This window comes from Lepidochelys kempii, chromosome 8 (assembly GCF_965140265.1).
Source record: "Lepidochelys kempii isolate rLepKem1 chromosome 8, rLepKem1.hap2, whole genome shotgun sequence".
Classification (NCBI taxonomy): Eukaryota; Metazoa; Chordata; order Testudines; family Cheloniidae; genus Lepidochelys; species Lepidochelys kempii.
The window spans coordinates 66,257,288-66,285,082 of NC_133263.1; the positions used below are offsets into that span (position 1 = coordinate 66,257,288).

A 27,795-nucleotide genomic window follows, 5' to 3' on the forward strand; every position below is an offset into this window, starting at 1 on the left:
TTAATTAATAGCCTTTAGGTAGGCATGAAATGTCAAGAAGGGAAAAGAAGTAACTAAGGTCAGAATCGTTTAGAAAATGAGAGAGTAGAGCTATCAACCCAAATGTTTACAGCTGCAAGTCTACCATCTAGTGTTAAGTAATTTTTGAACCAGTCTGAAATGTGTTCAGAGCACAGTTATGAATCATCATTAAGATGATGTCATGCTTCTGCACTAACTGTAGATTAGCATGCAGATGATAAAAAGCAGCCAAAAGCTTGGTTGTGGGAGTAATGCTCTCAGCAGTGAGGCAAGAGCATGAGTGACAACCTCAGGGCAGGTTTAAGAGTAGCAGCCGTGTTAGTCTGTATCCGCAAAAAGAAAAGGAGTACTTGTGGCACCTTAGAGACTAACAAATTTATTTGAGCATAAGCTTTCGTGAGCTACAGCTCACCTCAGGGCAGACTGTTAGAAACAAGGATACAAATCCCTGATTGGTTGTGAGTTCTAAACTTAGATTTTGTCAACCAACTGCATCAAGTGCAAATTCCTCAGGCACTATAACAGCCTTCACACAGAGTCAAAGACAGCCCCCTTGGGTACTCGGGCGTGTCTTGCCACCCACGTGAGCTTATCTCTGTGATAGATGGTCCCTTACATCAAGAATCACACCAATATTCAGATTACTTCTGATCCCAAAGGGCCAATCACCCCAGGTCAATTGCACTTTAGGTCTCACACCAAAGCCACTGCTTGTAGCCAATCCTATAGTAAACTATATGAAGACTTATTACATAGGAAAAGAAATAGAGAGTTAATTACAAGATTAAAGCAAGCAGACAGAGCAAACAAATGACTTAGGCCATGTCTTCTCTACTAAATTATGTCGACCTAACTTACATTGGCGTACAGCCACCACAGTTATTAAAGTGTTTGTGTCTGTGCACATTTGGCTCCTTGTGTCGGTGGTGCGTGTTCTCACCAGGAGTGCTTGTATCGATTTGTATTGTCAGTGTGGAGGATTGGGGGATTGCTCCTGGAGGCCAATAACAGTTGATGTAAGCAATGCAGTGTCCACTAGGGTTGCCAACTGTCTAATCGCAGAAACCCAAACATCCTTGCCCTGCCCTTCCCTGCCCCTTCCCCTGTCCCCTCCATCCCCCCTCCCTCTGTCGCTCGCTCTCCCCCACCCTCACTCACTCGCTCATTTTCACAGGGCCGGGGCAGGGGGTGGGAGTGCGGCCTTTGGGCTGAGGAGTTTGGGGTGAGGGAGGGGACTCTGGGCTGAGCCTGGGTCTGGGGGTTGGGATGTAGGAGGGGGTGTGGGCTCTGGGAGAGAGTTTGGGTGTGGGCAGCAGCTCAGGACTGGGGCCGGGGATTGGGGTGCGGGAGGGGGCTGAGGGTGCGGGCTCTGAGAGGGAGTTCGGGTGAGGGAGGAGAATGGGGTAGGGGGTTGGGATGTGGGAGAGGGTAAGGGGTGCAAGCTCTGGCAGGGCCACTCTTACCTCGGGTGGCTCTCAGAAGCGATCGGCATGTCCGGCTCCTAGGCTCAGGGACGGCCAGATGGCTCTGTGCACTGCCCCTGCCTTCAGGCACCACCTATGCAGCTTTAATTGGCCGCGGTTCCTGGCCAATGGGAGCTGCAAAGTCGGTACACAGGGCAGGGGCAGTGCGTGGAGACCCCAGGCTGCCCCTGCGCCTAGGAGCTGGATATGCCAGTCGCTTCCAGGAGCTGCGCAGAGCCAGGACAGGTAGGGAGCCTGCTGTAGCCCCACTGTGCCACCAACCAGACTTTTAGCGGCCTATTAAAATTTCCCAGATTGGTTTCAGCAGCTACCAGGAGATCGATTCCAATTCCGGGAGAGTCATGGCCAATCTGGGAGGGCTGGCAACCTTAGTGTGCACACAGACACTCTGTCGACTTAATTATGTCAACTGTGACTCTTCGCTGCTCAGGGAGATGGTGTTACTAAATCAGCATCGAGAGGCACTTATGTTGGTGGGAGCCAAATTTAAGTGAAGACGCTTCCACAGTTCGGACATCTAACCAAATAGTGTAGATGAGGCTTTAGTCTTGGGTTTCAAAAGGTAATTTAGGTTTCTATAAATCAGCAAGCTCTATTTGGCCTTTAGGGTTAACACAGGCTTAGCAGCTGAGGATATCTTGCTTCTGCCTAGCAAAACCTTGGCCCTGTCCTCCACCTCTCTTCCCCACCGAGAGTCCAAGCAGCATAGAGATACCTAGTTGCTTTGGTTCAGGTTTTTTCCCCCTCCTGCCATGTGTTCTGAGCTACAAACTCAGCTTATGGGAGGAATCCATTTGCATCACTCATTTTCCTGGAGAAGAGAGCAGAACATGAAGAGTCTTGAGTCCTTTTGTTGACGATTCCTCAGTGCAGATGGCTAGAGTTCCCAGTTGTAAGATTCACCCATAGCTAAGGCCCTACCAAATTCTTGGCCAATAAAAATACATCACGGACCTGTGAAATCTGGTCTTTTGTGTGCTCTTACCCTATACTATACAGATTTCACAGTGGAGACCAGCATTTCTCAAATTGGGGACCCTGACCCAAAAGGGAGTTGCGGGGGAGTAGAGGTGGGGGGTCACAAGGTTATTTTAGGGGGGGCGCGGTATTGCCACCCTTACTTCTGCACTGCCTTCAGATCTGGGCAGCTGGAGACCAGCGGCTGGTGGCTGGGCACCTGGCTTTGAATGTGGTGCCCCACCAGCAGTAGCACAGAAGTAAGGGTGGCAATTCCATACCATGCCATCCTTGCTTCTGCTGGCAGCGGCTCTGCCCTCAGAACTGGGCTCCTGGCCAGCAGCCGCCACTCTCCAGCTGCTCAACTCTAAAGGCAGTGCCGCTGCCAGCAGCCATGCAGAAGTAAGGGTAGCAGTACTGCAACCCCCCCACAACAGAAAATATTTACAGACATAACATTTGAGTTCTTCACAATATGTTCATACAATATTTCAGTATATAAAAATGTAAGTACTTAACTTATAAGGCTCTTCCAAATGAGGGCAAAACTATCACTAGGAAAATAACTGACATTTTAATTTACCGTAAAAATGTGTATCTGCAAGGTAGGAGTTGGGGTTTTATCCCTGGTGCAGAAATTATCCAAGTAAGAAAATCATATTTATTTTGAAACTTTAGGTCTGATTTTTCCTCTAGTGTGTGTTAGAGTCCAAAAGATAACCTATACTAACCCAGAATTGCTGAATAGAACACTTTTCTTCAATGGAAAAGATTTCAGTATAATTTTTCCTTCATTTAATTATCATGCTGAATGGAAAGACAGGGCTTTTTTCTAATAATATTTGTAGTTTGTACATAACTATGACAACATCTGGCTCAGCTGTTGGCCACTGAACCTTTTTATTCTGTGGTGAGGTGTGTGAACAGCTTTCAGTTTAACACTTGTGATCAGCTCCCAAATCTGAGCATTGGGTTTTCCTAACCCGGGTTGTGAGCAGCCACTAGTTACTCTGTTCTTACTATTAATAGTTGCACTTGTGTGTGTTGCTAGGACTTCTGGATAGATCCAGTGGTTTTTAGTGCTTCAATAAGGTGAGCCATTGTATAATTTATTCCCAGTAAACAATGGAATAACTTGTGTGCCCTTCTGCACTCATTGGGGGAATTGTGGGATACATCAGAGGACTGTCAACATTCAAGTGATTTAGCCTGCATCCCCACCGCAAAGTGTGCAGGTTACTAGTTTGAATGAAACCAGCACTTGGGCGTTAGCCTATAGCCCCAGATAAAATGGCTAGCCTGGATTAAAATCACCCCAAACTCAGGACAGAGGTTTTTATGTGTGGGTGGGAGCCAAATTAGAGACAACACCCAAATAAGAGCCCAAGTTAATTCTGCAGTGAAGATATATCCTGAAACAACTTTAAAGAGTTTGAATGTACCATTAAGTTAACATGTCTTTCTCCATATGGTTTGAATGATGTGTCAACTTTCAACTGCAGTTATTAAACTGTATCTGGGAGAGTATGAGGATGCTGCTTATTTTTATGTTAATAAGCACCGGAAGTCATATTTTGTCCCAGGTGCTGGAAGATAAGGCAGCAGCTATAATTCCATATTTTCCTGATGTAGTTCTATACTAACAGACTGCCTTCACTTTTGTTAATATGCTGTACAAAAAACTGACTGTTTATTAAGCATGATTTGTCATCAGACTGTCTTAATACCGGGAACTCTCAGAGAAGAATCTCAAATATCAATATGTGCATTCTTCTACATGCCGCACCAGATCACTTGTGATGTTCTCCTTCTCATTCACTTTACCACAACCCAATATAAAGAAGCCACGGGGTCACCGCATGAGATTTTCACATTGATCCCCAAAACCATGAAGCCAAGGGTATTCAAAATTGAAAAATCAAGCTACCAGTCTTTTTAAAGTCAACTGCCAGGTGGAGAAATAGGCTGTCCCATATGCTGTTAGATGATTTTGTATTTGAATTGTTTTCTTTAAGATATTCTCATGTTATTTGAACGTTTGCAGTCATTGTGTAGTGTGAGCACATTTCTTTGTGAATTAAAATGATATTCTATTTAGACTTCTGTCCTAATTGACTGTTTTTTTTTTCTGATTCCCCCTCCCTCCCCACAATTTAACTAATAAATTTTTCAATGAGACAAGAATCATGGCTTCCTCAGAATATGATATTTTAAAGGCTATATAAAATTAGCAACTTGCTAGTGAAATGGTGATACAAGGATGTGAGTCATACTATGGGGCATCATTTTTAATTTGGGTCCCTAATTTGCATGCATAAATCCAAATATTGTGTGCTCAAGTGAGCTGTTAGACATCAGAGTTTGAATGCAGTGTAGTGGTAGCCATGTCGGTCCCAGGATATTAGAAAGACAAGGTGGGCAAGGAAATATCTTTTATTGGACCAACTTCTGTTGGTGAGAGAGACAAGCTTTCGAGCCACACAGAGCTCTTCTTCAAGGCTGAAGAAGACTGAAGTCTTAAAGAGCTATCAGGGGCTCGAAAGCTTGTCTCTTTCACCGACAGAAGTTGGTCCAACCAAAAATATAACCTCGCCCACCTTGTCTCTCCATAGTTAAATACACAGTCAAATAACAAGGACACTCTGTATCTAAATTTGAATTCAACATTCCTCCTGAGGTTGTCCATTCCTTGACAAAAAGCCCTGCATTTTGGATGTCTTTATTAATGAATACAGGGTAGACTACAGATTCTTCCTTTTAAGCTGAGTATTTGCTTAAAGATCAAAATATACTCACTCAGATGTTTATGAATACTTTCATATCAGACTATGATCAATACACAAATCCTTTGTTTCATTAGCATTGCTTTAAATTTTTGTTGTATTAATTTCAAGACAAATAACCAAACTGTTCTTGTTTGAATAATGAAAATATCCTCAATCTTTTGAACAGTGTTTGCAATTACTTCAATGGCTTTAAGGGGTAAACATTTTCAGAGGTGCCTAAGCCCCATTTTCAAATATAATTGAAGCACTTAGGAGCCTGAGTCCCATTGGCTTTCAATGCAATTTAGGCTCCTAAGTGTCTTAAATTTCTTTAGAAAATAGGACCTAGGCACTTTTGAAAATTTTATCCAGGATTTATAGGCTATACATTACCTGTAAAGAACAACGTGCTTTTGAACCTATCTTAACCTTTGGTTTACTTACATACAAACAGCCAGCCATGGTAAAAGTACTGTCCGTGGAATGTGGTACAAAAGACACAGTAGAAATAGTTACTCATAGTGTCTGATACTACAGTTATATTCCCAAAAGTACAATTTATTGTAGTGGAACTCGCACTGTGGTCTGTAAAATGTTTCTGTCAAGGGCTTGGGAATCAGCAGAGTAGGCTTATATGCCTGACTCGGAAAGTTGGAGTGGTAGCAAAAATGCAAGGATAAAACTCAAATGAAAAGTTTTCTAGAGAATTGAGGATTTGAGGCCAAAGAAGGGGCACTTGGTGCTATTAATAATAATAAATTAAAATACCCCTGGCACTGAACTCCCATTGACCCCAGTGGTGCTGGATTGAGCATTTGGGCACACAACTCCTTTTAGCTATAATAGTTAAAAATAATAATCCAGTGTCATGTCTGAAAGTTATCAACCAAGAATATAGTGCTCCTCTTTATCTTCACTCTGCAGTAGGTATTAACCAAAAAAACGCAAAAAAAGTCCCAAAGAAGAAATTAGGTACACTATCATGTGATGTGCTAGCAGGGTTGCAACCAGTGCGCTGTGATGCTTCTCAGAAATTAATAACCAGAAGAACATAAGAATAATCATCCCAAATTACAGATTCACAGAGCACCCAAATACTAAGATGATGGCTTCGCTTTTCCCTACACTGACATCTTGTGGTCAGTTTATATGATGACAGATATATATGTATATATGAGGCATGGATTAATTGCTTGTGAAAAAAGAAAAGCAATGCATGAATTGACATTTGCCAAGTCTTTTTGCAAAGCGTGCTCTATAAATCTATTTGTACAAATTATCTGAAAGTTGCCTGTAGATAAAACAATGTAAATGTTTACAAAACAAAACTTTCAAAAAAATAATTTTGCTGATTTACACCCAAAGCATCCTTTTAAGCTCTGAAAACTCATTACATGTATGTGGTTTGTGTGTGAAGTGGCCTTATGTCTATGGTAAAATGTTGATCTCATTAATAGATGTACCACTTTTATTATTTCTATAATACAGTGAGTGGTCCTGCTGCTTTTTAGTTTCATTTGTAAAATTATAATAAACAATCCTACCACTGCAATTAAAAGGAAAACATGGAATTTTTAACTATTTTTAAATTATTTTCTCTATAATCTTAGTTCTGGCATTTCCTAACTTTTGAGTGTTTGACTTCACAACCTTAATTTCTTTTAACATAGAGGTGTGTCTGTGTGATTTCCTAGCTTTTCAACAAAGCAAACTGAAAACATATTCCATCAGGTGTCAGGTGGGTCATCAGGTTGGAACCTTTAGATTCACTGCACAGACATCTGCCACGAATGGAATAGCTTACAGCAATAGTGGGTTGTCATAATCTGTGTAGAGCAGCATTGCGGAGTGGGGAAGATAAGATACTTTGCCAGTGTGTTTCACGATTTGCTGGTAGCAAAGGAATGGTCAGACTCAGAAATCATGGATTCCATTCCAGACGCTGGAGGAGACACTTCTGCTTGTTCCCTCTCCCCTTGCCAAGCTTGACTGCCCTCCACCCACAATTCCATGAGCTTTTTGTCTAGCTATTCCCAGTTTTATTTCTCCTCTCCCCAGCTCTTTGTCCCCAGTCTCCTTGTCTGTCAGTCCTAGTTTGCCCCCATCCCAGCTCCTTGTCCAGTCTGTTTCTCTTTGCCTGCCTGCCTGCCCAAGTACATTCCCTGTCCAAACTGGCTCCCAGTCTCCCGCCCTGGGCTCCTCATCCAGTCGTCTTTCCCCCAGCTCTTTGTCCCAATCTCTTTCTCCAGTCTAGATAAGTCCCAGTTGTCCCCCTCCCTGTCCACTTCCTCTTCCTTTTGCCCCACTGGTTCCCAGCCTTTCCCACCAGCTACTCATCCAATCTCAATCTGAAGTGAGCTGTAGCTCATGAAAGTTTATGCTCTAATAAATTTGTTAGTCTCTAAGGTGCCACAAGTACTCCTTTTCTCTTTATGGATACAGACTAACACGGCTGCTACTCTGAAACCACTCATCTCTGGCTCCCAGAACCTCCACCCCCATTTCCCTCCTGGGTTCCCAGTCTCCCCTGAGATCAGACTACATTATGTAATGGTGATTTCTAGACTTGAAATCTATGAATCTGCTGCCCCTCCATTTCCCAGTCCCAGTTTCAATCCAACTGTCTTGCAATCCCAGTCTCCTTCCCTAGCCAGTCCCAGTCTCTCCACCACACCAGCCATGTGTCCTTCCTTGTCCCTCCACTGCTCTCTCCAGTGTGGCTCTTGTCCCTTCCATATTCGATTCAGGCAGTTTCCTCTTCCATGCTCCAGCAAGGGGTGGGGGAGGGGGGGGACACTGAGAGCACAAAATCGACAAGCTCTTTGCTCAATGTTCCAGTGCCCAGTTGAAGCACATACTTGCAGCAGGCCCAATCTGCAGTTGCAGGGAATATTCTGCTCATCCCTGAACTGCAGCATTCCCCAGTGTAGATGGAATCTTCACAGCTTTTAGCTGCAACACTCTAGCAAGTCTCTAATGAGCATATGCTAACTGATTTTTCAAGAAGCCTGTAACTTCGCCACAGTTGAGTGGAATTCCAAGGAGAAACCAAAAGGCACATCCCTGACACAAAGACCACCACCTGCAAATTTTCAAGTCCTTGCTTCAAGAACGAAAGCGCTAGAGAGGTCTAAAAAAAAGGTCACCAGAATTTTTTAACATGGGCAAAACAAAATATTTTTCAATAGTCTCATTCTCAGAAATGTCTGAGAACTGTTTTGGCTAAAACTTTCCAGGAAAATTCAGCCTGAGGAAAATTCAGCATGGAAAAATTCAATCCAGACAGAGTTTGGTAAAGTTATAAGCAGGGTCTTATAATGGGAACTGTCAGGCAACCTTAATAATAGGTTGTGCTGCCAGCCTATTATACATATATACACTGCTGATCTGACCATCTAAGTAGTTTAACAGATTTGCTAATGAAGACTGGACAAAATACAGAGACATTTTCTGAATGTTATATGATTATTATATTTAGGATTAAGATTTGTATGGTTTTATCTTTACCTAAATTTCCTTGATTTCTTGTAGAGTAATTATTTGGTGTTCATGGCAGAACTTTTCTGGTGGTTTGAAGTGGTGAAGCCATCATTTGTACAGCCTCGTGTTGTCATTAATCCCCAAGGTAACAAAGTATTTGTTTTTGATTTCATGTTAACCAGTGCTGTACAAGCCCTATAGAGTTCAGGTTTCTATAGTGTAAACAGATTTAATCTACAATTCAGTTCACAGAGCTTGGCTACAGACCAGCCCCTTAAAGAGCTGAAAAGTGACACTGTAAACAGGAAACCTTCCTTGTATGAAATTTGAATGTATTTCTCAACAAAGCTGAGAGGCAGATTCCTCTTCCTTCTCATACATCATCAACAGACATGATGATTAAAGTCTTCCCTAGACCAGGAAAATTTGCTTAGCTGTAAATACATTGGTGTAATCTAGATAAGCCTTAAATTCCACTCATTTATAATCTGTGAAAACCCTGTAAACGCAGTGGGATTTTGTAGACATACCTGAGTGCAGAATTTGACCCATATAATATTTTATTGGTGAGAAAGAGACACAAAAGTGAAAGTACTCAGAGCAGAGTGGTGAACAGATCAAACAACTACAGGGAGGAATGACAAAACTCTGCACCTGCATAGCAAAAATCATTTCAGGCACAATCTTTCTTCAGCAATTTTTCAGATTGATAAATCTGCCTCTCAGGCAGACCTTTTAGAGACTGTGGAGGCAAGGCAAGAATTATGTGCTATAGTACCATGGTCTCAGCACTGGCACCTGGGATCACAGTTCTGTTGTGTAGGCTTTTACTGCCTTAATATTTTTATGCATATATTGTATAATAAACAAAACATCTGGAAAAAATAATTTTAAATGGTGCTAACTAAGTTATGATGTAGCCCAAATATTTCAAAATGAAAAACTTGCAAAAATCATTTTTTTCCTCTTAAAATTTTCCTCAGAAAACAAAATACTTGGTGGCTTTTTCAGTTTTTTGATTTATCAGCATTTCTTTGTGCCTCCTATTCTTCCTCTCTCCCTTTTCAGTGGCAAAATGGGGAAAAGGGGAGAGGAGAGGGGCTAAGAAAAAAAAAAGAACACTTTTCATTTAAAAAATTGAAAAAATTAAAACTTACTTGTGTAAGCTTATGGAATAAAAATTACTTCAGAATATTTCAGCCAGCTTTGTTGATAAGGTTTTGAACTGCATGATAAACTAAAATAATGTGGAGGTTTTGTCTTCTATTTTGCAGCTGAACCTGTGAAAGATGCATCTTCTGTTCCTATTTTGAATGCTAATAGAAGAAACTATATGGATAGTTCACGTGGTTCTGACTTTATAACCAGGTAATATCAGTTTCTTTTGTACCGTTTTATATTTCTCTCCCTTCCACTCAAATCAAGCACAAATATTTGATTATTTTCTGATGTCCTTTCTTGAAATGTCCAGAGGGTCTATTACCAAATAATAGGTGAAGCCAAATTTCTTATACATGATTCTGTAAACATAAAGCAAAAGACTGCTAGCAACTATTACAGAATTTTCTGAACCTGGTCCCACTGATTCCTTTTCATTCTGTGTAAGAATACATATGAAAAGATTGAGAAACCTTGTTAAATTCTGAAAATAAATTTAGTTATGAAAGTGCAGACTAATAGTTCTGACTAGAACCAGAATTGCTTGTAATATGGAAGCCTGCCCCACATAGCTCTGAGCGGGTGCCTCATCAATGAGATTCATTATCTGCATTTCCGGTTCTGGGCTTCACTTTTTCATAATCTCTCAGTCCTGCAAGTCATGAAGGTACTCAACTCTCATTTAAGTCAGCGGGAACTGAATCTACTTAGCACCTCATAGGATTGGGCCCATTCAGAGAGTTTGCAATTCATCATCTTCTGTACAGTGGAGACCAGAATGGAAATAATAAACTCTGATTTGCTTGTGATCTACAATATAGAGGATTTGAACTCTGTCACCAGTGCGCTAACATACTGTACCACAAGGAACCCTTGAATCTGGAGATTCAACATGCAAACCAGTCAGTGTGTTCAACTCCAGCAGCCCCAAAACTTGCATGTATGTTATCAGGCTTCACAGCTTGTCCCAGTAAGATGCTATGTAAAATAACCAATTGTTTTTGTTGCTTTTTAGTGTTCTTGCAATATTTGCACTTAAAATAGTTACTTAGGCTATGTCTACACTACCGCTGTAAGTCGACCTATGCTACACAACTTCAGCTACATGAATACCACAGCTGGAGTCGACGTACTTCAGGTCGAGTTACCTACCACTGGGTCTACATCGTGGTGAGTCAACAGGAGTAAATCTCCCGTCGACTTACCTTACTCTTCTCATCACGGGTAGAGTACAGGGGTCGACTGGAGAGCAATCTGCAGTCGATTTGGTGGGTCTTTACTAGACCCACTAAGTCAACCGCTGTTGGATCAGTCTCAGAGCATCGATCCCCGCTGTAGTGTAAACTTGCCCTTAGAACTAGCCATTCAAAGAAGAGGAATGAATGCTTCAATGGAAGAGCCTCTTGAAGTACTAGAGATCACATTCTTGGAGATGGAAAAAGGATAAAGCCTTTTCCTTGTCATACTGGTAGTGCACCTATATATTGGTGTGATGGGTGCCTTTAGAAAACCATTTATAATGCTACTTCTGGTGGTAACAGGTAGATTAATTATAGCAGAAGGGAATTTAGACAGACTAACACACAGAAATTATGATGACTGAAGAAATAGGGAGAAAATCTCAGGCATGACTTTTTCTGCCTGGCAGCCATCGTTGAACTATGTTAAACTTTGTTCAGCATATATGAGGCCAAGAAAAGAGCTTGTTTTCCTGAAATCCAAAGTGGTTATTTCTAAACATTATGAAGAAAGTGAAGTGAAAGGAAAAATACAGAAAAGACCAAATGCTGGTCTCACAGTGGCACATCTTTATACTAGCTGTTAGAGTCATGAATTCTTAACTGAGGCAAAATCAAAATGTGGCATAGTTTATTATGAGGAAATCCTAACATTGTGAAAGAGTGGGAGTCCAGAGTAGTGTGTTCACTAAATATGTTTTGCTTTTGTTGATATTAAAAATAGGGCTGTCAATTAATTGCAGTTAACTCACGCGATTAACTCAAAAAAATTAATCGTGATTTTAAAAATTAATCACGATATTTTGATGTTTTTCTACATTTTCAATATTGATTTCAATTACAACACAGAATACAAAGTGCACAGTGCTCACTTTATATTATTATTTTTTATTACAAATATATGCACTGTAAAAATGATAAACAAAAGAAATAGTTTTTTTCAGTTCACCCCATAGAAGTACTGAAGTGCAATCTCTTTATCGTGAAAGTGTAACTTACAAACGCAGATTTTTTTTTGGTTACATAACTGCACTCGAAAACATAACAGTGTAAAACTTTAGAGCCTACACGCCCGCTCAATCCTAAGTCTTATTCTGCCAATTGCTAAAACAAACAAGTTTGTTTACATTGACGGGAGAATGCTTCTTATTTACAACGTCACCTGAAAGTGAGAACAGGTGTTTGCATGGCACTTTTGTAGCCGGCGTTGCAAGGTATTTACATGCCAGATATGCTAAACATTCATATGCCCCTTCCAGCTTCGGCCACCATTCCAGAGGACATGCTTCCATGTTGATGATGCTCATTAAAAAAAAAATGCATCAATTAAATTTGTAACTGTACTCCTTCAGGGGAGAATTGTATGTCTCCTGCTCTGTTTTACCCGCATTCTGCATATTTTCATGTTATTGCAGTCTTGGATGATGACCCAGCACGTGTTCGTTTTAAGAACATTTTCACAGCAGATTTGACAAAACGCAAAGAAGGTACTGATGTGAGATTTCTAAAAATAGCTACAGTACTCGACCCAAGGTTTAAGAATCTGAAGTGCCTTCCAAAATCTGAGAGGGACGATGTGTGGAGCATGCTTTTAGAAGTCTTAAAAGAGCAGCATTCTAATGTGGAAACTACACAACTCAAACCACCAAAAAAGAAAATCAACCTTCTGCTGGTGGCATCTGACTCAGATGATGAAAATGAACATCTATCAGTTTGCACTGCTTTGCATCATTATCAAGCAGAACCCATCACCAGCATGGAAGCATGTCCTCTGTAATGGTGGTTGAAGCATGAAGGGACATATGAATCTTTAGCACATCTGACATGTAAATATCTTGCAATGCCAACCATGTGCATGCCTGTTCTCACTTTCAGGTGATATCGTAAACAAGAAGCAGACAGCATTATCTCCTGCAAATTGTAACCAACCCTGTTTGTCTGAATGATTGGTTGACCAGAAAGTAGGACTGAGTGGACTTGTAGGCTCTAAAATTTTACATTGTTTTATTTTTTAATGCAGTTGGGCTTTTTGTACATAATTCTACATTTGTAAGTTCAACTTTCATGATAAAGAGATTGCAGTACAATACTTGTACGAGGTGAATTGAAAAATAAAATTTTTTTGTTTTTTACAGTGCAAATATTTGTAATCAAAAATATATATAAAGTGAGCACTGTACACTTTGTATTCTGTGTTGTAATTGAAATTAATATATTTGAAAATGTAGTAAAATCCAAAAATATATAAAATAAATGGTATTCTATTGTTTAACAGCGTGATTAATCATGATTAATTTTTTTAATCGCTTGACAGCCCTAATTAAAAACTTTAAATTCATTTTGACTTTAGTCTCCCAGTTAAGTTGCGTTACAGTTGTGGAGTCAGTGTATGTCTTCTTTTCATTTTGTTCTCTTGCTCACAGTACAGTAGAGATTGTGGAGAAGTTTACCTTATCTCTGCTTAATCTTTTGTTTGATGGAGCCAGAGAAGGCCTTCAGTTGACCAGAAGTGGAACATGTGTTGTATGACTGTCACATTTCAATATGGGCAATAGGTTTATTGATTATGACTTCGGGGCACAGAAGGAAGATAAAATTAGCATTGTAATTGGCTATTTGTCATATTATTTTTATTTAGCTAACCTGGTTAATCATGCTCAGTCTCTTCTGAGTGATAGAATAGAGAAACCTGTTGTTGTAGCAACCAGGCAAGGTACCAACAAACTTCAACAGGACTTTATTTTTAAAGTGGAAACCTCTTTACCAAGCTGCTGCTGGACCCTCGGTAGCTCTCACTCAGCCTCCTCTACTCCTCTCCCCTCTTTTCTGTTTCCTGTCCTTTCAGACACCCAACAGCCAGTGCTCCCAGTTCTAACAATTACAAGCAGCATCTAAATACCACATTCCCTCCTCTCTTAAGAAACTCTCCCAATTAAAATAAACATTGTTGTTCTAACCACACGAACCAATATGAAATAAGACACTATACTGTTGGAAGAAATATTATACTGAAAACACTGTAGATACTACATAACATAGTCTCTAGTCCAGACAGGTGGTCATCTGGGTCTGACAGGCCATCTCTCAAGCCCAGGTTCCACTACAGCTGTCTTGGTGTGTTGATACTACAGTGAAGTCATCTAATGCAGGCTGGGTGTTGGCATAATCTCCTCTTGGTGCATAGGCAGATGCAAGATAAGAAGCATTCCATACCTGCCCATCAGAAAGTCCATAGGTGTAAGGTCCCTTCTTCTCTATCATTTTAAGAGGAGCTATGAATTTATGGTCCCCTTTGCATAAAATTCCAGGTTTTCGTATTCTAACAAAGGAACCACACTCAAACTTTGGTTCCTTAGCACCCCGCCGCTTGTCTGTGAAAGCCTTATACTTTGCTTGGTTCTGTTCAACTGTTTTTTTCACATCATCCTCGGTTGGGGCATCAGGTCGTGCCTTTAACAATCCAGCAATGTTCAGTTTAGTATTCATCTGTTTCCCATGCAGTAACTCTGCGGGTGATCTTTGCATTGTGGCATGTCGTGTAACCTGGTATGCTTGCAAGAAATCAGTAGTGAAGGGTATCCACAATTGCCCTTCCAGTTCAGCCATTTGCAGACTCTCTTTCAAACTTCTGTTAAACCATTCGATTTCCCCATTGGCTTGAGGGTAATATAGGGATGATCTTCTGTGTAAAATGTTTCTCTCTGCTAGAAAAGTTTCAAAATCCAGGGAAGTAAATTGTCTACCATTATCTGAAACCAGTTCTTTGGGGTTACCTTCCCTGCTAAAAACTGAAGAGAGGAACTTAATTACTGTAGCAGAAGAGATTTGCGATGTAAACACTACCTCAGGCCATTTACTGAAATAGTCTATTAAAGTGATGGCATAACGGCAGTCACTTGGAGCAGTATCAAAGGGTCCTACAATGTCAATCACCACTTTTTCCCATGAAGATTCAGGAAGAGGAACAGGCTGTAATGGAGGGGTACATGTCACTGCTGTTTTATCATGCATTTGGCAAGTGACACAGGACTTTATGAGTGCTTCAGTTTCAGAGTCCATCCCTGGCCACCAATACAGATCCCGTAGTCGTTGTTTGGTTCTGACAATTCCTTGATGAGTATCATGTGCCAGGTGTATGAGTTTTGACTGTAAATCTTCTGGCACAAGTAGCCAGTGTGTACCTCATAGCACACAGCCATCAAGCAAAGAAAGTTCATCCCGAACTCTAAAATAAGGCAGCAAAACTGGGTCAAGGTTTTTAGGGTTACTGGGCCGTCTCTTTGTCAGAAATTCCCGTAGTTTTTGTTGATTTGGACGCACTGAACAAGCAGCTTGAAATTATTCTTTTGTAACTGTAGTAAGAGTGCTTATAATAAGCACAACTACTGCATCCTCATCCTCCGGTGGACCATCTGGTGACGGCAAAGGAAGGCGAGAAAGGCAATCAGCTACCACATTTTGGTTTCCTGGCTTATATTCCAGTTCATAATTGACAGAGAGTAGTCTTGCAGACCATCTAGCAATATGATATCGTGCTCTTCCCAGTCCTTTCATGGTGAGCAACGTCATCAAAGGACTGTGGTCTGTGCGCAACTTGAACATGCAGCCCCACAGGTAAGTTCTCCATTTTTCAGTCGCCCAGACACAAGCAAGTGCTTCTTTTTCAACTGTAGAATATTTTCTCTCAGCATTACTTAGTGTCCTTGAAGCAAATGCAACAGTCCTCTCTGTGTTGCCCTCATGAAGTTGTGTGAGGAAAGCCCCAAGTCCATAATCAGAAGCATCAGTAGTTACAATTGTGGGCAATGCAGGACTCAATAGTGCAAGTACTGGACTATGTACAATCAAGTCTTTCACCGTTTCGAAACTAGCTTGTGCATCCATTGTCCACATTAAGGGTGAACTTCTCCATAGTAATTCTCGTAACGGTTCAATGACAGAAGCATAATTGGGAATGAATTTTGCATACCAGGAGGTAAGACCCAAGAAAGAACGTAAGGTTTGCAAATCTGTTGGAGGAGGAGCATTTGAAATTGCCAGGATATGATCTGGATCAGGTTTTAGTCCAGCCTGTGAAATTGTATGCCCCAGAAAGGAAAATTCAATTTGTCTAAATTTGCATTTGGATCTATTGAGCTTGAGTCCTGCTTTGTTGATGCAGTTTAGTACAGACTGCAGGTTATTGTCATGCTCCTCAGAATTATTTCCAAACACAATACTATCATCCAGATAGCACTGAACTCCATGTTGATTCTTCAGAATCAATTACATCATTTTTTGGAAGGCACTTGGGGCAGATGTGAGACGGTATGGAACACGTTTAAAATGAAATAGTCCCTCATGTGTAATAAATGCTGTGAGGTCTCTGCTATCTTCATGCAACATAACCTGGTAGTATGCAGTCTGCAAATCAAGAGTAGAAAGCATCTTTTCTCCATAGAGGTCTGCAAATACTTCTATGTGAGGAAGAGGATGGCTGTCAATCACAATAGCTTTATTTGGCTCCCTTAAGTCCACACAAAGGCGAATGCCTCCACCCTTCTTCTGCGTCACTACTATAGGTGAAACCTATTCCGAGGAGTCAGTCTCTTCAATAATGTCCTTTTGAACAAGTTTTCTAAGTTCCTCTGAAGCAACTTCCCTGACTGAAAATGGTAAGCATCGTAACTTCTGTCATACAGGCATCACATTATTCTGCATTTTAACTTTATGCAGAAGCCCATAAGCACAGCCAAGTTTCTCCTCAACCTGGTGCTGGGTCCCAGCTGAAACTGGTGTGTGTACCACAAGAGTGCTTTGCTGTGGAAGATCAATTCATCCATTAACTCCCCTGAGATTTAAAGCAGCCAATAAATCTCTGCCAAGGATAGGAGTGCCTTTGTGGACAATGTAGAACTCTGCAGTTACACAGCAATCACCAAAAGTAACCATCGTTGGCAGGCAGCCATGTACTTGACTATGGTTTTTCAAATAGCACACCAAGAGAAGTTTGGGTTCAGTAAGAGGCACATCTTTAAAGTAATGCAAATAGATGGAATCAGGTAGTATAGATAATGCTGAGCCAGTGTCCAACATTAGCTGAATAGAGTGTGATTTGCCAGAGGGTATGGCGGAATCATTTATTGTGCACTTTATTTGTTCTGGAATATGTACAGTAGTGATTTTGTCCACGCTCAGCACAGTAACGTCTGGTATTGTAACTGCATGCACTTGTTGATTGAACTGGCTGCTGCAATATACTTTAGCAAAATGCCCAATCTTTTTGCAATAATTGCACTGAGCTACTTTTGCCATTCATCCTGTGTAGCTTACAAGCTGTTGTGGGGATCCACAGCAAAAGCATGCTTTTACTGTATTTTTAATTTTCTGATTCAGTAGTTTTTCATTAGGTTTCCTCTTGTAATCAATCATTTGTCAGCAGTGTGCCCTTGTTGCCAAGAAGGCCAATGGCATTTTGGGATGTATAAGTAGGGGCATAGCAAGCAGATCGAGGGACGTGATCGTCCCCCTCTATTCGACATTGGTGAGGCCTCATCTGGAGTACTGTGTCCAGTTTTGGGCCCCACACTACAAGAAGGATGTGGATAAATTGGAAAGAGTCCAGCGAAGGGCAACAAAAATGATTAGGGGTCTGGAACACATGACTTATGAGGAGAGGCTGAGGGAACTGGGATTGTTTAGTCTGCAGAAGAGAAGAATGAGGGGGGATTTGATAGCTGCTTTCAACTACCTGAGAGGTGGTTCCAGAGAGGATGGTTCTAGACTATTCTCAGTGGTAGAAGAGGACAGGACAAGGAGTAATAGTCTCAAGTTGCAGTGGGGGAGGTTTAGGTTGGATATTAGGAAAAACTTTTTCACTAGGAGGGTGGTGAAACACTGGAATGCGTTACCTAGGGAGGTGGTAGAATCTCCTTCCTTAGAAGTTTTTAAGGTCAGGCTTGACAAAGCCCTGGCTGGGATGATTTAATTGGGGATTGGTCCTGCTTTTGAGCAGGGGGTTGGACTTGATGACCTTCTGAGGTCCCTTCCAACCCTGATATTCTATAATTCTATGATTTGTCTGCAGTGATGGTGAACTTTTCTGCAAAGGAGTCACAGCCTGGACTATGCCTCCTGTATCCATGCTCATTATTTTGGCTTCAGCTGTAGCTGACTCAATCTGAATAGCAATGGTTATTGCTTTTTCTAGTGTAAGCTGTGGTTCTAGAAGTAAGCGTTCTCTGACACGAAGCATGGTTGTTTTCTCAATGAGCTGGTCTCTAATCATCTCATCTGCCATATTCCCAAAGTCACAAGTTACAATCAGACTCCTCAGGGAAGCGGTATACTGCATTATTGTCTCCCCTGTTTTCTGCTCACGCTGGCGAAATCTGTAGCGATTAGCTACTACATTCATTTTTGGCACAAAAATGTTCTTTAACGCAGTGAGTGCAGTCTCATATTTATCATCTGCAAGGGGAAAAGTGTAAAATATACGCTGCCCTTCTGCTCCAAACAGTGGATTAGCAGAGCATGCTTTCTTACTTCAGAAATCTCTGTAGCAGTGATTGCAAGCAGATAAGTCTCAGACATATGGATCCAGGCAGTAAAAACAATTGGAGGCTCACCTGGGCTTTGCAGAAAGGGTACAGGTGGATTCAGAGGCAGAAGATCCACCCTCATCACCAAAATGTTGTAGCAACCAGGCAAGGTACTAACAAACTTCAACAGGACTTTATTTTTAAAGTGGTAACCTCTTTACCAAGCTGCTGCTGGACCCTCGGTAGCTCTCACTCGGCCTCCTCAACTCCTCCCCCCTCCTTCCTGTTTCCTGTCCTTTCAGACTCCTTATAGCCAGTGCTCCCAGTTCTAATAATTACAAGCAGCATCTAAACACTACACCTGTCAAGCAGGGAATGATATTTCTTACTACCATTAGGTAGGGCCTGATTCTCCTTTCACACTGATGTAAGTCAGGAGCTATTCCCCTAAAGACAATGGGGCTACACCAGTGTATATCCATTATAAGTGAGATAAGAATTGGAGCCCTGGTCAGGGATGTCCTTTATAAGTTTCATAAAAGACAGCAAATGGCTTCACTTATACTTAAAGTATTGAGCTTTTATGGAGGCAACTGTATTTACCTTATATTTTAAAGAAAATGTTAGCTTAAAACTGAATCAGTAGTACAAGAGAAGGAAGTATATAGCTTGCAGTTATAAAAAAACAGAGTTGAAGCCCTTCATAAGGGATTTATCTCCGGTCTGACAGAGTCCTTCAATGACATAAGCACCTTTGTTACACCAAACAGAATTCCCCACATTGAATAAAAAGAGACTCTGTCTGTGTAGATGATTTTGGCTTCCAGAGTGAAGAGGATAGATAGGAAGCTCTAAGACAGACATTTGAATTCCATTTGTAGAAGGCCCCTAGAGATCTCAGATCTTAAAGGGTTCTACTTTTATTACAATCATTAGGACTTCAGAGTTAAGTATTGTCTGTAAGCTGCCCCAATTATATGCTTTGACACATATGCTGAACTTGTAGTAGGATCTGTTTCTTGAGACCTGTTCAGAACTGTAGTACAAACCATCATCAATATTGTATATGGGGTAGCATATTGTACTGGTTCATCATTGCAATAATAGTTTTATTGTCTCTATAAGGATTAAGTATAGTTTTTGTGTTGGAATATTATGAGCCCACTAACTGATTATCTAATTGTAGGGTCTCTTGTTTTTATCATCAAATGCAGTTCTTTGTACAGTCTGGTAATAGTGCACAGCACTTCATGGCAAATAAATAGATGGCATCTACCCAAGGAGTTGGGTTTATAATGCTAGAAAATTAATAGCTCATGCCACTGTCAGGCTTTTCCTGAGTGGATGATGTGATTGGGATTTAAGCAGGTGGATTTTCTTTCTGATGGACAGAATATTTTACAGATCTTTTCCCAATGACATTTTCTTTTAAAATAATATATAGACATTGGCATATGGAATAGGCATTTTTTAACTGAAATCTAAAATAAGGGTATAAACCTCTATGCCAGTTATCCACTGCTTAGAGAAATCTGCAGAAATAATCAAACAGGAATTTTTATTCAATTTTTGTATGTACCCATGGAAAATGCTTTATTCATTCATCCGTATTTTCCATTAGCTCACAGTAATGTCCTTCTCATGAAGGTTCTTTAGATGCCGGTATACACTACACATTAGGCAAAAATCACATGAGAGCGGCAGATTGTGCCTGCGGTTCAGGGTTCTCTTTGTCTGATTGCTAGTCATGTGTTTTTTAATTAAATAATGAAAAAGTAGTTGTAACCTTTGTTGTATTGCATTACATTAAAAAGCAAGTTGCAAAAATCTACAGAGGTATTTGTAAAGAGCCTATCACTATAGTGCCTAGGAAATAAGACATTATCAGGGCCGGCTCCAGGCACCGGCTTTGCAAGCAGGTACTTGGGGCGGCATTTAAAATGGGGCGGCAATCCGTGTCCCGCAGCGGCAATTCGGCGGCAGCTCCACCGCTCTTCCCACTGCCGTGGCTTCTGGGCTGCAGCTCTGTTGCTGTTCTGGGCCGGGCGGCAATTTGGCGGCAACTCCGCCGCTATTGCGGGGGCGGCAATTCAGCAGTGACTGCTTGGGGCGGCAAAATTGGTAGATTTCAGAGTAACAGCCATGTTAGTCTGTATTCGCAAAAAGAAAAGGAGTACTTGTGGCACCTTAGAGACTAGCCAATTTATTTGAGCATGAGCTTTCGTGAGCTACAGCTCACTTCATCGGATGCATACCGTGGAAACTGCAGCAGACATTATATACACACAGAGATCATGAAACAATACCTCCTCCCACCCCACTGTCCTGCTGGTAATAGCTTATCTAAAGTGATCATCAAATTGGGCCATTTCCAGCACAAATCCAGGTTTTCTAACCCTCTACCCCCCCACACACAGACTCACTCTCCTGCTGGTAATAGCCCATCCAAAGTGACAACTCTCTTCACAATGTGCATGATAATCAAAGTGGGCCATTTCCTGCACAAATCCAGGTTCTCTCACCCCCTCACCCTCCTCCAAAAACCACACACACAAACTCACTCTCCTGCTGGTAATAGCTCATCCAAAGTGACCACTCTCCCTACAATGTGCATGGTAATCAAGGTGGGCCATGTCCAGCACAAATCCAGGCTTTCTCACCGCCCCCCCTTTTTTTCCCGGGGACACACACACATACACAAACTCACTCTCCTGCTGGCAATAGCTCATCCAAACTGACCACTCTCCAAGTTTAAATCCAAGTTTAACCAGAACGTCTGGGGGGGGGGGGTAGGAAAAAACAAGGGGAAATAGGCTACCTTGCATAATGACTTAGCCACTCCCAGTCTCTATTTAAGCCTAAATTAATAGTATCCAATTTGCAAATGAATTCCAATTCAGCAGTTTCTCGCTGGAGTCTGGATTTGAAGTTTTTTTGTTTTAAGATAGCGACCTTCATGTCTGTGATTGCGTGACCAGAGAGATTGAAGTGTTCTCCGACTGGTTTATGAATGTTATAATTCTTGACATCTGATTTGTGTCCATTTATTCTTTTACGTAGAGACTGTCCAGTTTGACCAATGTAAATGGCAGAGGGGCATTGCTGGCACATGATGGCATATATCACATTGGTAGAGCCGCCCCTGGACATTATATAAATAAATTAGATTACATGTCAGCTCTATTGAACTGACACAACACAATGAAAAATGTTTTTTGAAGTATGCTTTTTTGTTCAGATTAAACATAAAAAATAGTAGTATGTAACTCCTACAGTTTGATTGGGAATGTGTATTCACCAGAGGTGCCTTCCCCGGCATCCCGCTCCGCCGCCAACTGGTCCTGTGAGGGGATGGGCTCCAGAGTTAAAAACAGTTCTTGGCTGTCCAGTTGCCTGCTTAACATTCTTTTGCTTCTCCTCCTCCTCAACAATGTCCTCCTCATTGTTGCTCCACAGACATGCCACCCGGGGCTCCCAGGAAGTATCCACAGAGCGTTCTGGGGTAGTGGCGGGTCACCACTGAGGATTATGTGCAGCTCCTCATAAAAGCAGCATGTGTGTGGGGCCTCCCTTGTCTTCTGGTACGCTTCCCAAAGCTCCTTTATTTTCATGCGGCACTGCTGCGTGTCCCTAGTATAGCCCTTCTCCCCTATGCCCTGCACAATCTTGGCATAGATATCAGCATTTCTTCTGCTGGATCGGAGCTCTGCCTGCACAGACTTTTCTCCCCACACAGCAATAAGATCCACCACCTCCTGTGTACTCCATACTGGAGCGCATTTGCTGCCTTGAGTCTCCATGATCAGCTGTGCTGGCAAGCTCTCCATGCTGATCAAATGGGAAATGAACATTCAAAAGTTGCTGGGGCTTTAACAGGGGAGTGGTTCTTTCCTGTGTACCTGGCTGATGTTCAATGATGTTGAAAGTGCTCTCCAGAGTGGTCACAGTGAAGCACTGTGGGACACCTGGAGGCCAATTCATTCAAATTCCACAGTGCAGTGTCTACACTATCCCCATGTCAACCTGTGGATGTGGAATCAAGTGCTACACCTCTTGCAGAGGTGGAATACAGAAGTCAACTTTACAGGCCACTTAGGTCGGCGGAAGGGTCTCAGTAGTGTAGATACATACATTATTAGATCAGCTTAACATGGCTTATGTTTGCCTAAGTTTGCAGTGTAGACCAGGCCACTGTCTGCTGTGGACAGCAGGAAACCTCTGCCTTTGTTTCTTTACATTATGTGCTGTGGTGTGTGTTGCCAAGATCAAACCTAAAGTGACTTTCATGAAAAGAACATTAGCATGGAATAACTGCAAAGACAGATGTTTTACCAATAAACAAACATTTTCAGTAGACATTTTTTGAAAACTACAGAGAAGCTTTCTATTTTAATTTCTGTGCAGGTTTCTTTTTGCTTTAGTGGTGGTAATTAAGATGCTTGTACTTTTTTATTTAATAAATTCATAATGTTTCAAGAGCAAAATTACATTTGGCTGTGTTCCCTCACACAGAAATAAACTACTTCTTGTACTGTACCAATATACAAAGTTTGGCTGCATTCTTCTAATGTGGCCTCTATCTATTACTTTGTTTTGCTTTACAGTGTGGAGGGTCCAACCTTTACACCATCCCATCAACTTCTGCCTGTTAGGCATACTCACCATCAGCCTTACTCAGCTGCTCCAGGTAACAGCATAGTACTGGGTTTTTTGGATAAAATATTATCTATCTTGTTTTGTTGATACTCTTGCACGATATCTTGATGCAGAACTCCCATTGACTTCCGTGGGAGATCCACACGTGGATAGCTTACAAGGTTGGACCTATAACTTCTTGTGATAAGCACACACTCAAGACAGTGGTTTTTGTGAGGAATTACTGGCTGTACACATTTTATGAAGTTTGGTTTCCACTCTAAGTGGAATATGGCTTTCAACAGTTATTTATAAAATAATTAATGTTGTATTCAGTAATAAATTTACCTTTATCTCTTTACTGAGTGATGGGTACTGTGTGCACATGATATAATTCATGTATATGATTGCCATACTTTTGTTTACATTAAAATAAAGATCATTTTACATAAAAACCAAAAAACCTCCAAAAATTTGATAATTTACCATTGAAATATTTGAAACAATGAAAGCAACTGATTTGCTGTACTAACTTGTTTATTTTTAAATGATTTTCCAAGTATTTCCATACATTGTAACTTAGTTACATTGTATTCTATTTTAATTCCAATTAGGAGCCATTAGAAGGTCCTCATCTATGTCTTATGTGGATGGATATGTAGGGACTTGGCCCAAAGAGAAAAGGTAAGTTATCATTACATAGAAGCTGGTTTAAGAAGTAACTGTGGATCAGCCACTAAACAATATTGAACTATATTTAACATAATTTGGACTTTCAAAAAGCCTTTAACAGGAGGCTTTTAAGTAAAACCAAGTCGTCACAGAGTAAGAGGTAAAGAAATATTATTGGGTAGAAACTAGCTCATAGAAAAGAAAACATAGGAATAATTGATCAGTTTTTCAACCTGGTGAAAGGTTAACATTGGGTACTCCAATATTTCATATTATGACTGGTGGTGTTAAATATATTTGTCTGCACGCAATATACTTGAAGTGCCAATAGAAGTCATCAAGATCAGGAGTAGGATTAAAAAAAAAAAAGGTACTTTTCTATGGATAATGAGAATAGGCTGATGAGAGAGGATTTTAGAACAAAATAGAAGGGCTATAAACTCCTATGTTGTAGGTATAAACCATCACTGTTTGGCTTCTTTTACTTTCCTTTGACGTATCTGGTACTGGCTACTGTCAGAAAGGAAGGATGCTGGATTAGATGGACCGCTAATGTGATTCAGTATGACCAGTTCCTATATTCCTAAAATTGCTTAAGTGTATTACAGATTGGCAGGAATATTTTTTTTTCTCTCTGAAGTTACCCAAAATGAATAAGCATATTTTTCATATGAAAATACAAGCATATGTGTGGTTATAATTTAATACAAGTAATTAGAACAAACAATAAAAGCATGAGACTGAATAAGATGTTATATTCTATTTAATTTTGTATTTTCGTAATGCTAGCAAATGAAGCTAATCATATCTCATTAGTACACATAGTGTACTACAATTTTAGATTGTTTTTTCACAGTAATGTAAGTTTGTTTATTGTATTAAATATGAATTGTTTAACAGCTTTGTTTATTTTAATCCCATTTAGATCTTCGATGCATGGAGTTTCATTTGACATTTCTTTTGATAATGAAAACAGTATTCAGATATCTACTCCAAACAGAGGAATTACTAGATCTGTTAGTAATGAGGGCCTTATGCTAAATATCAACCGCATGCCCAAACACATTAGGAAAAACCTGTCCTTCAAGCCAGTAAATGGAGAAGAGGAAACTCAAGATATTGAAGAAGAAAAGGACATAGTATCTCATATCGACCCAAAGGCCAGTGCATCTCTTAACACAAATGAAAGGAATGCCAATGAAAACTGCCAATACAAGCTTCCAAATGGAGCTTTGCAAAACAGGGTAGTTATGGATGATTTTGGCAATCAGATTGAGACTCCAAGCATTGAAGAGGCTTTGCAAATAATTCATGATACTGAAAAATCTCCAAGTGTTATCCAGCCAGACCAAATTACAAATGGGTTCTTTCTTCATAATCAGGAAATTAGCATCTTGAATTCAAATATTAAACTAAATCAACCTAATCCTGATGTCATTACAGACACAAAAATTGCCCTAAGTCCTGTGACTGACAATACTGAAGTGGACACTGGAATACATGTTCCTTCAGAAGATATTCCAGAAACTATGGATGAGGATTCTTCTTTGAGAGATTATACTGTAAGCATGGACTCTGACATGGAAGACCCACCTAAATGTCTTCAGGATTATGATATACGAGCTAGCAACCACAGAGAGCTATTAAGTCCCTGTCCAAGCTCAATAAGTACCAAATCGCAAGCTGGCAGCAGTGCTTCTTCAAGCTCGGGAGTCAAAATGACCAGCTTTGCAGAGCAGAAATTCAGGAAACTGAATCACACAGATAGCAGAAGTAGTGGAAGCAGTTCTCAGAAAACTACCCCAGAAGGCTCTGAGTTGAATATTCCTCATGTTGTTGCTTGGACTCATATACCTGAGGAAACACCTCTCCCTCAAGGAAGAGACACTACACAGTTGCTTGCTTCAGAAATGGTTCATCTTAGGATGAAGCTGGAGGAAAAGAGGCGAGCCATTGAAGCACAGAAGAAGAAAGTGGAAGCTGCTTTTACTAAGCAGAGACAGAAAATGGGAAGGACAGCATTTCTTAATGTAGTGAAAAAGAAAGGTGATGGAATATCACCTCTTCGAGAAGAAGCAGCTGGAGCTGAAGATGAAAAAGTATTCACTGATAGTAACAGATTGAAAGAAAAAGACATACAAAAACCAGTTGAAGAAATTAATAAGACTGCAGAGGTAATAAAGGAAAGTGCTGAAAATTCTCAGGCCAAGTGGTTAAAGTCCCCTAATACACCTATGGATGCTGAAAAGCAATGGAACTTAGTAAGCCCCGCAGAAGAAACCTTAAATGAAGGGGATATTTTAGAATATACAAAATCTATTGAAAAGCTAAATGCTTCTCTACATTTCCTACAGCAGGAAATGCAACGCCTATCCCTTCAGCAAGAGATGTTGATGCAAATGAGGGAGCAGCAGGCCTGGGTTATTTCACCTCCTCAGCCTTCACCTCAGAAACAAATCCGAGAGCTTAAATCTTCAATGAGGCAAACAGGACTGTCATCTCCCATTGCAGCATTTGCTTTGGAACCTCCTCGCCCTACTCATCAATCACCACAGTCTTCTAATAGGAAGAATGCCTCTTTCCCTGTTAAAATACAAAGGACTCCCAGGCCAAATGAACTGAAAATAATACCTTTTAATCGCACCTTAACTGCTCCACGGTCTGTGGATAGTCTTCCTCGTTTGAGAAGATTTTCTCCAAGTCAGGTTCCCATTCAGACTAGATCATTTGTATGTTTTGGAGATGATGGAGAACGTATATCTGAACCTCAATTAAAAAGAAATCTTTTGAAAGAAGTCAAACCTACAGAGGATGTAGCAAAAGAACAACAACAACAAAAAGGTACTTTGGAAGAATGTGAACAAAAAGTGAAGGAAAAGGAGATCAAGCCTTTTGAATCTAAGGTTTCTGAAGTATTATCTCAGCCCATCACAGAAACTGTCCGCCTCACCCCAAATGAAGATCAGCTAAGCCAACCTGTTTTGCCAACACTGATTCCTAAAACAGCTAACCTAATTGAAGTTTCCCTCTCAGATTTGAAACCACCAGAAAAGGCTGAAGTGTCTGTTGAGAAATATGAAGGTGAGAGTGATAGAGAACAATTCGAGGATGACCAAAAAGTGTGTTGTGGATTCTTTTTTAAGGTAGGTGAACTAGAACAATGCATGAGTCTATTGGAAACATTTTACTTTTTCAAAGGGAGGCTTTTATTTCATAGATGACTTTTCAATAACCACTTTCCACTGAGGCCAACTGCATATAGTGATTAAAAGTGTGTCTCAAATAAATTTGTTAGTCTCTAAGGTGCCACAAGTCCTCCTTTTCTTTTTGCAAATACAGACTAACATGGCTGCTACTCTGAAACCTCTCCGCCATTGTGACTCTTAATTGATTTGGGATCATAGGGATTGTCAATATCTGCCAGCAGTTTTCACCACCTCTTTCAATTCATAAAGTTTAAAAGATGTTTGGGGATTTGGGGAGGGGGGAGTAAAGAAGAAGCATATTGAATATAGGTACATTTTTTTTCTTTTAACACAAGCTTTAGTGCCCACACAAACCAATTTCTTTCATGTTCTTTACTTCCTGACAAAGTTTTATAAGATTTCGGAAATTTCATCTCCTTAGAGTACTCTGCATATTTTAAAAGTGTCACATTTTATATGTGTAGTTAAAAAATTAATATATTGTATACTAAAATGCCCATGTGTAGGCAGAATCTTTTAATCAAAATGTGCATTTTAAAAAGGCAGTTTGGATGCTGAAAGCCACTACTGTTTTGAATGTAGTCTTCAAAATTTTTCTTGGAGTGCACAAAATCTTGCACTGCACTGTTTGAATACCATATATTTAAAGTGATACCGAA

At 40.6% G+C, this 27,795-nt stretch overlaps 1 protein-coding gene across 7 annotated transcripts in view; it reads left to right on the forward strand.

Annotated features, from left to right (window-relative positions):
* Positions 1-27,795, forward strand: part of CAMSAP2 (calmodulin regulated spectrin associated protein family member 2) — a 171,284-nt gene that overhangs the window by 129,140 nt on the left and 14,349 nt on the right. For 6 of the 7 annotated variants that reach the window (XM_073356781.1, XM_073356783.1, XM_073356786.1 and 3 more), the window contains 5 exons: positions 8,759-8,852; positions 9,982-10,075; positions 23,228-23,310; positions 23,873-23,942; positions 24,856-27,073. In XM_073356781.1, coding sequence (XP_073212882.1) covers positions 8,759-8,852; positions 9,982-10,075; positions 23,228-23,310; positions 23,873-23,942; positions 24,856-27,073 — 2,559 coding nt within the window. The remainder of the gene's footprint in view (positions 1-8,758; positions 8,853-9,981; positions 10,076-23,227; positions 23,311-23,872; positions 23,943-24,855; positions 27,074-27,795) is intronic. The other variant, XM_073356785.1, reaches the window with a different exon arrangement.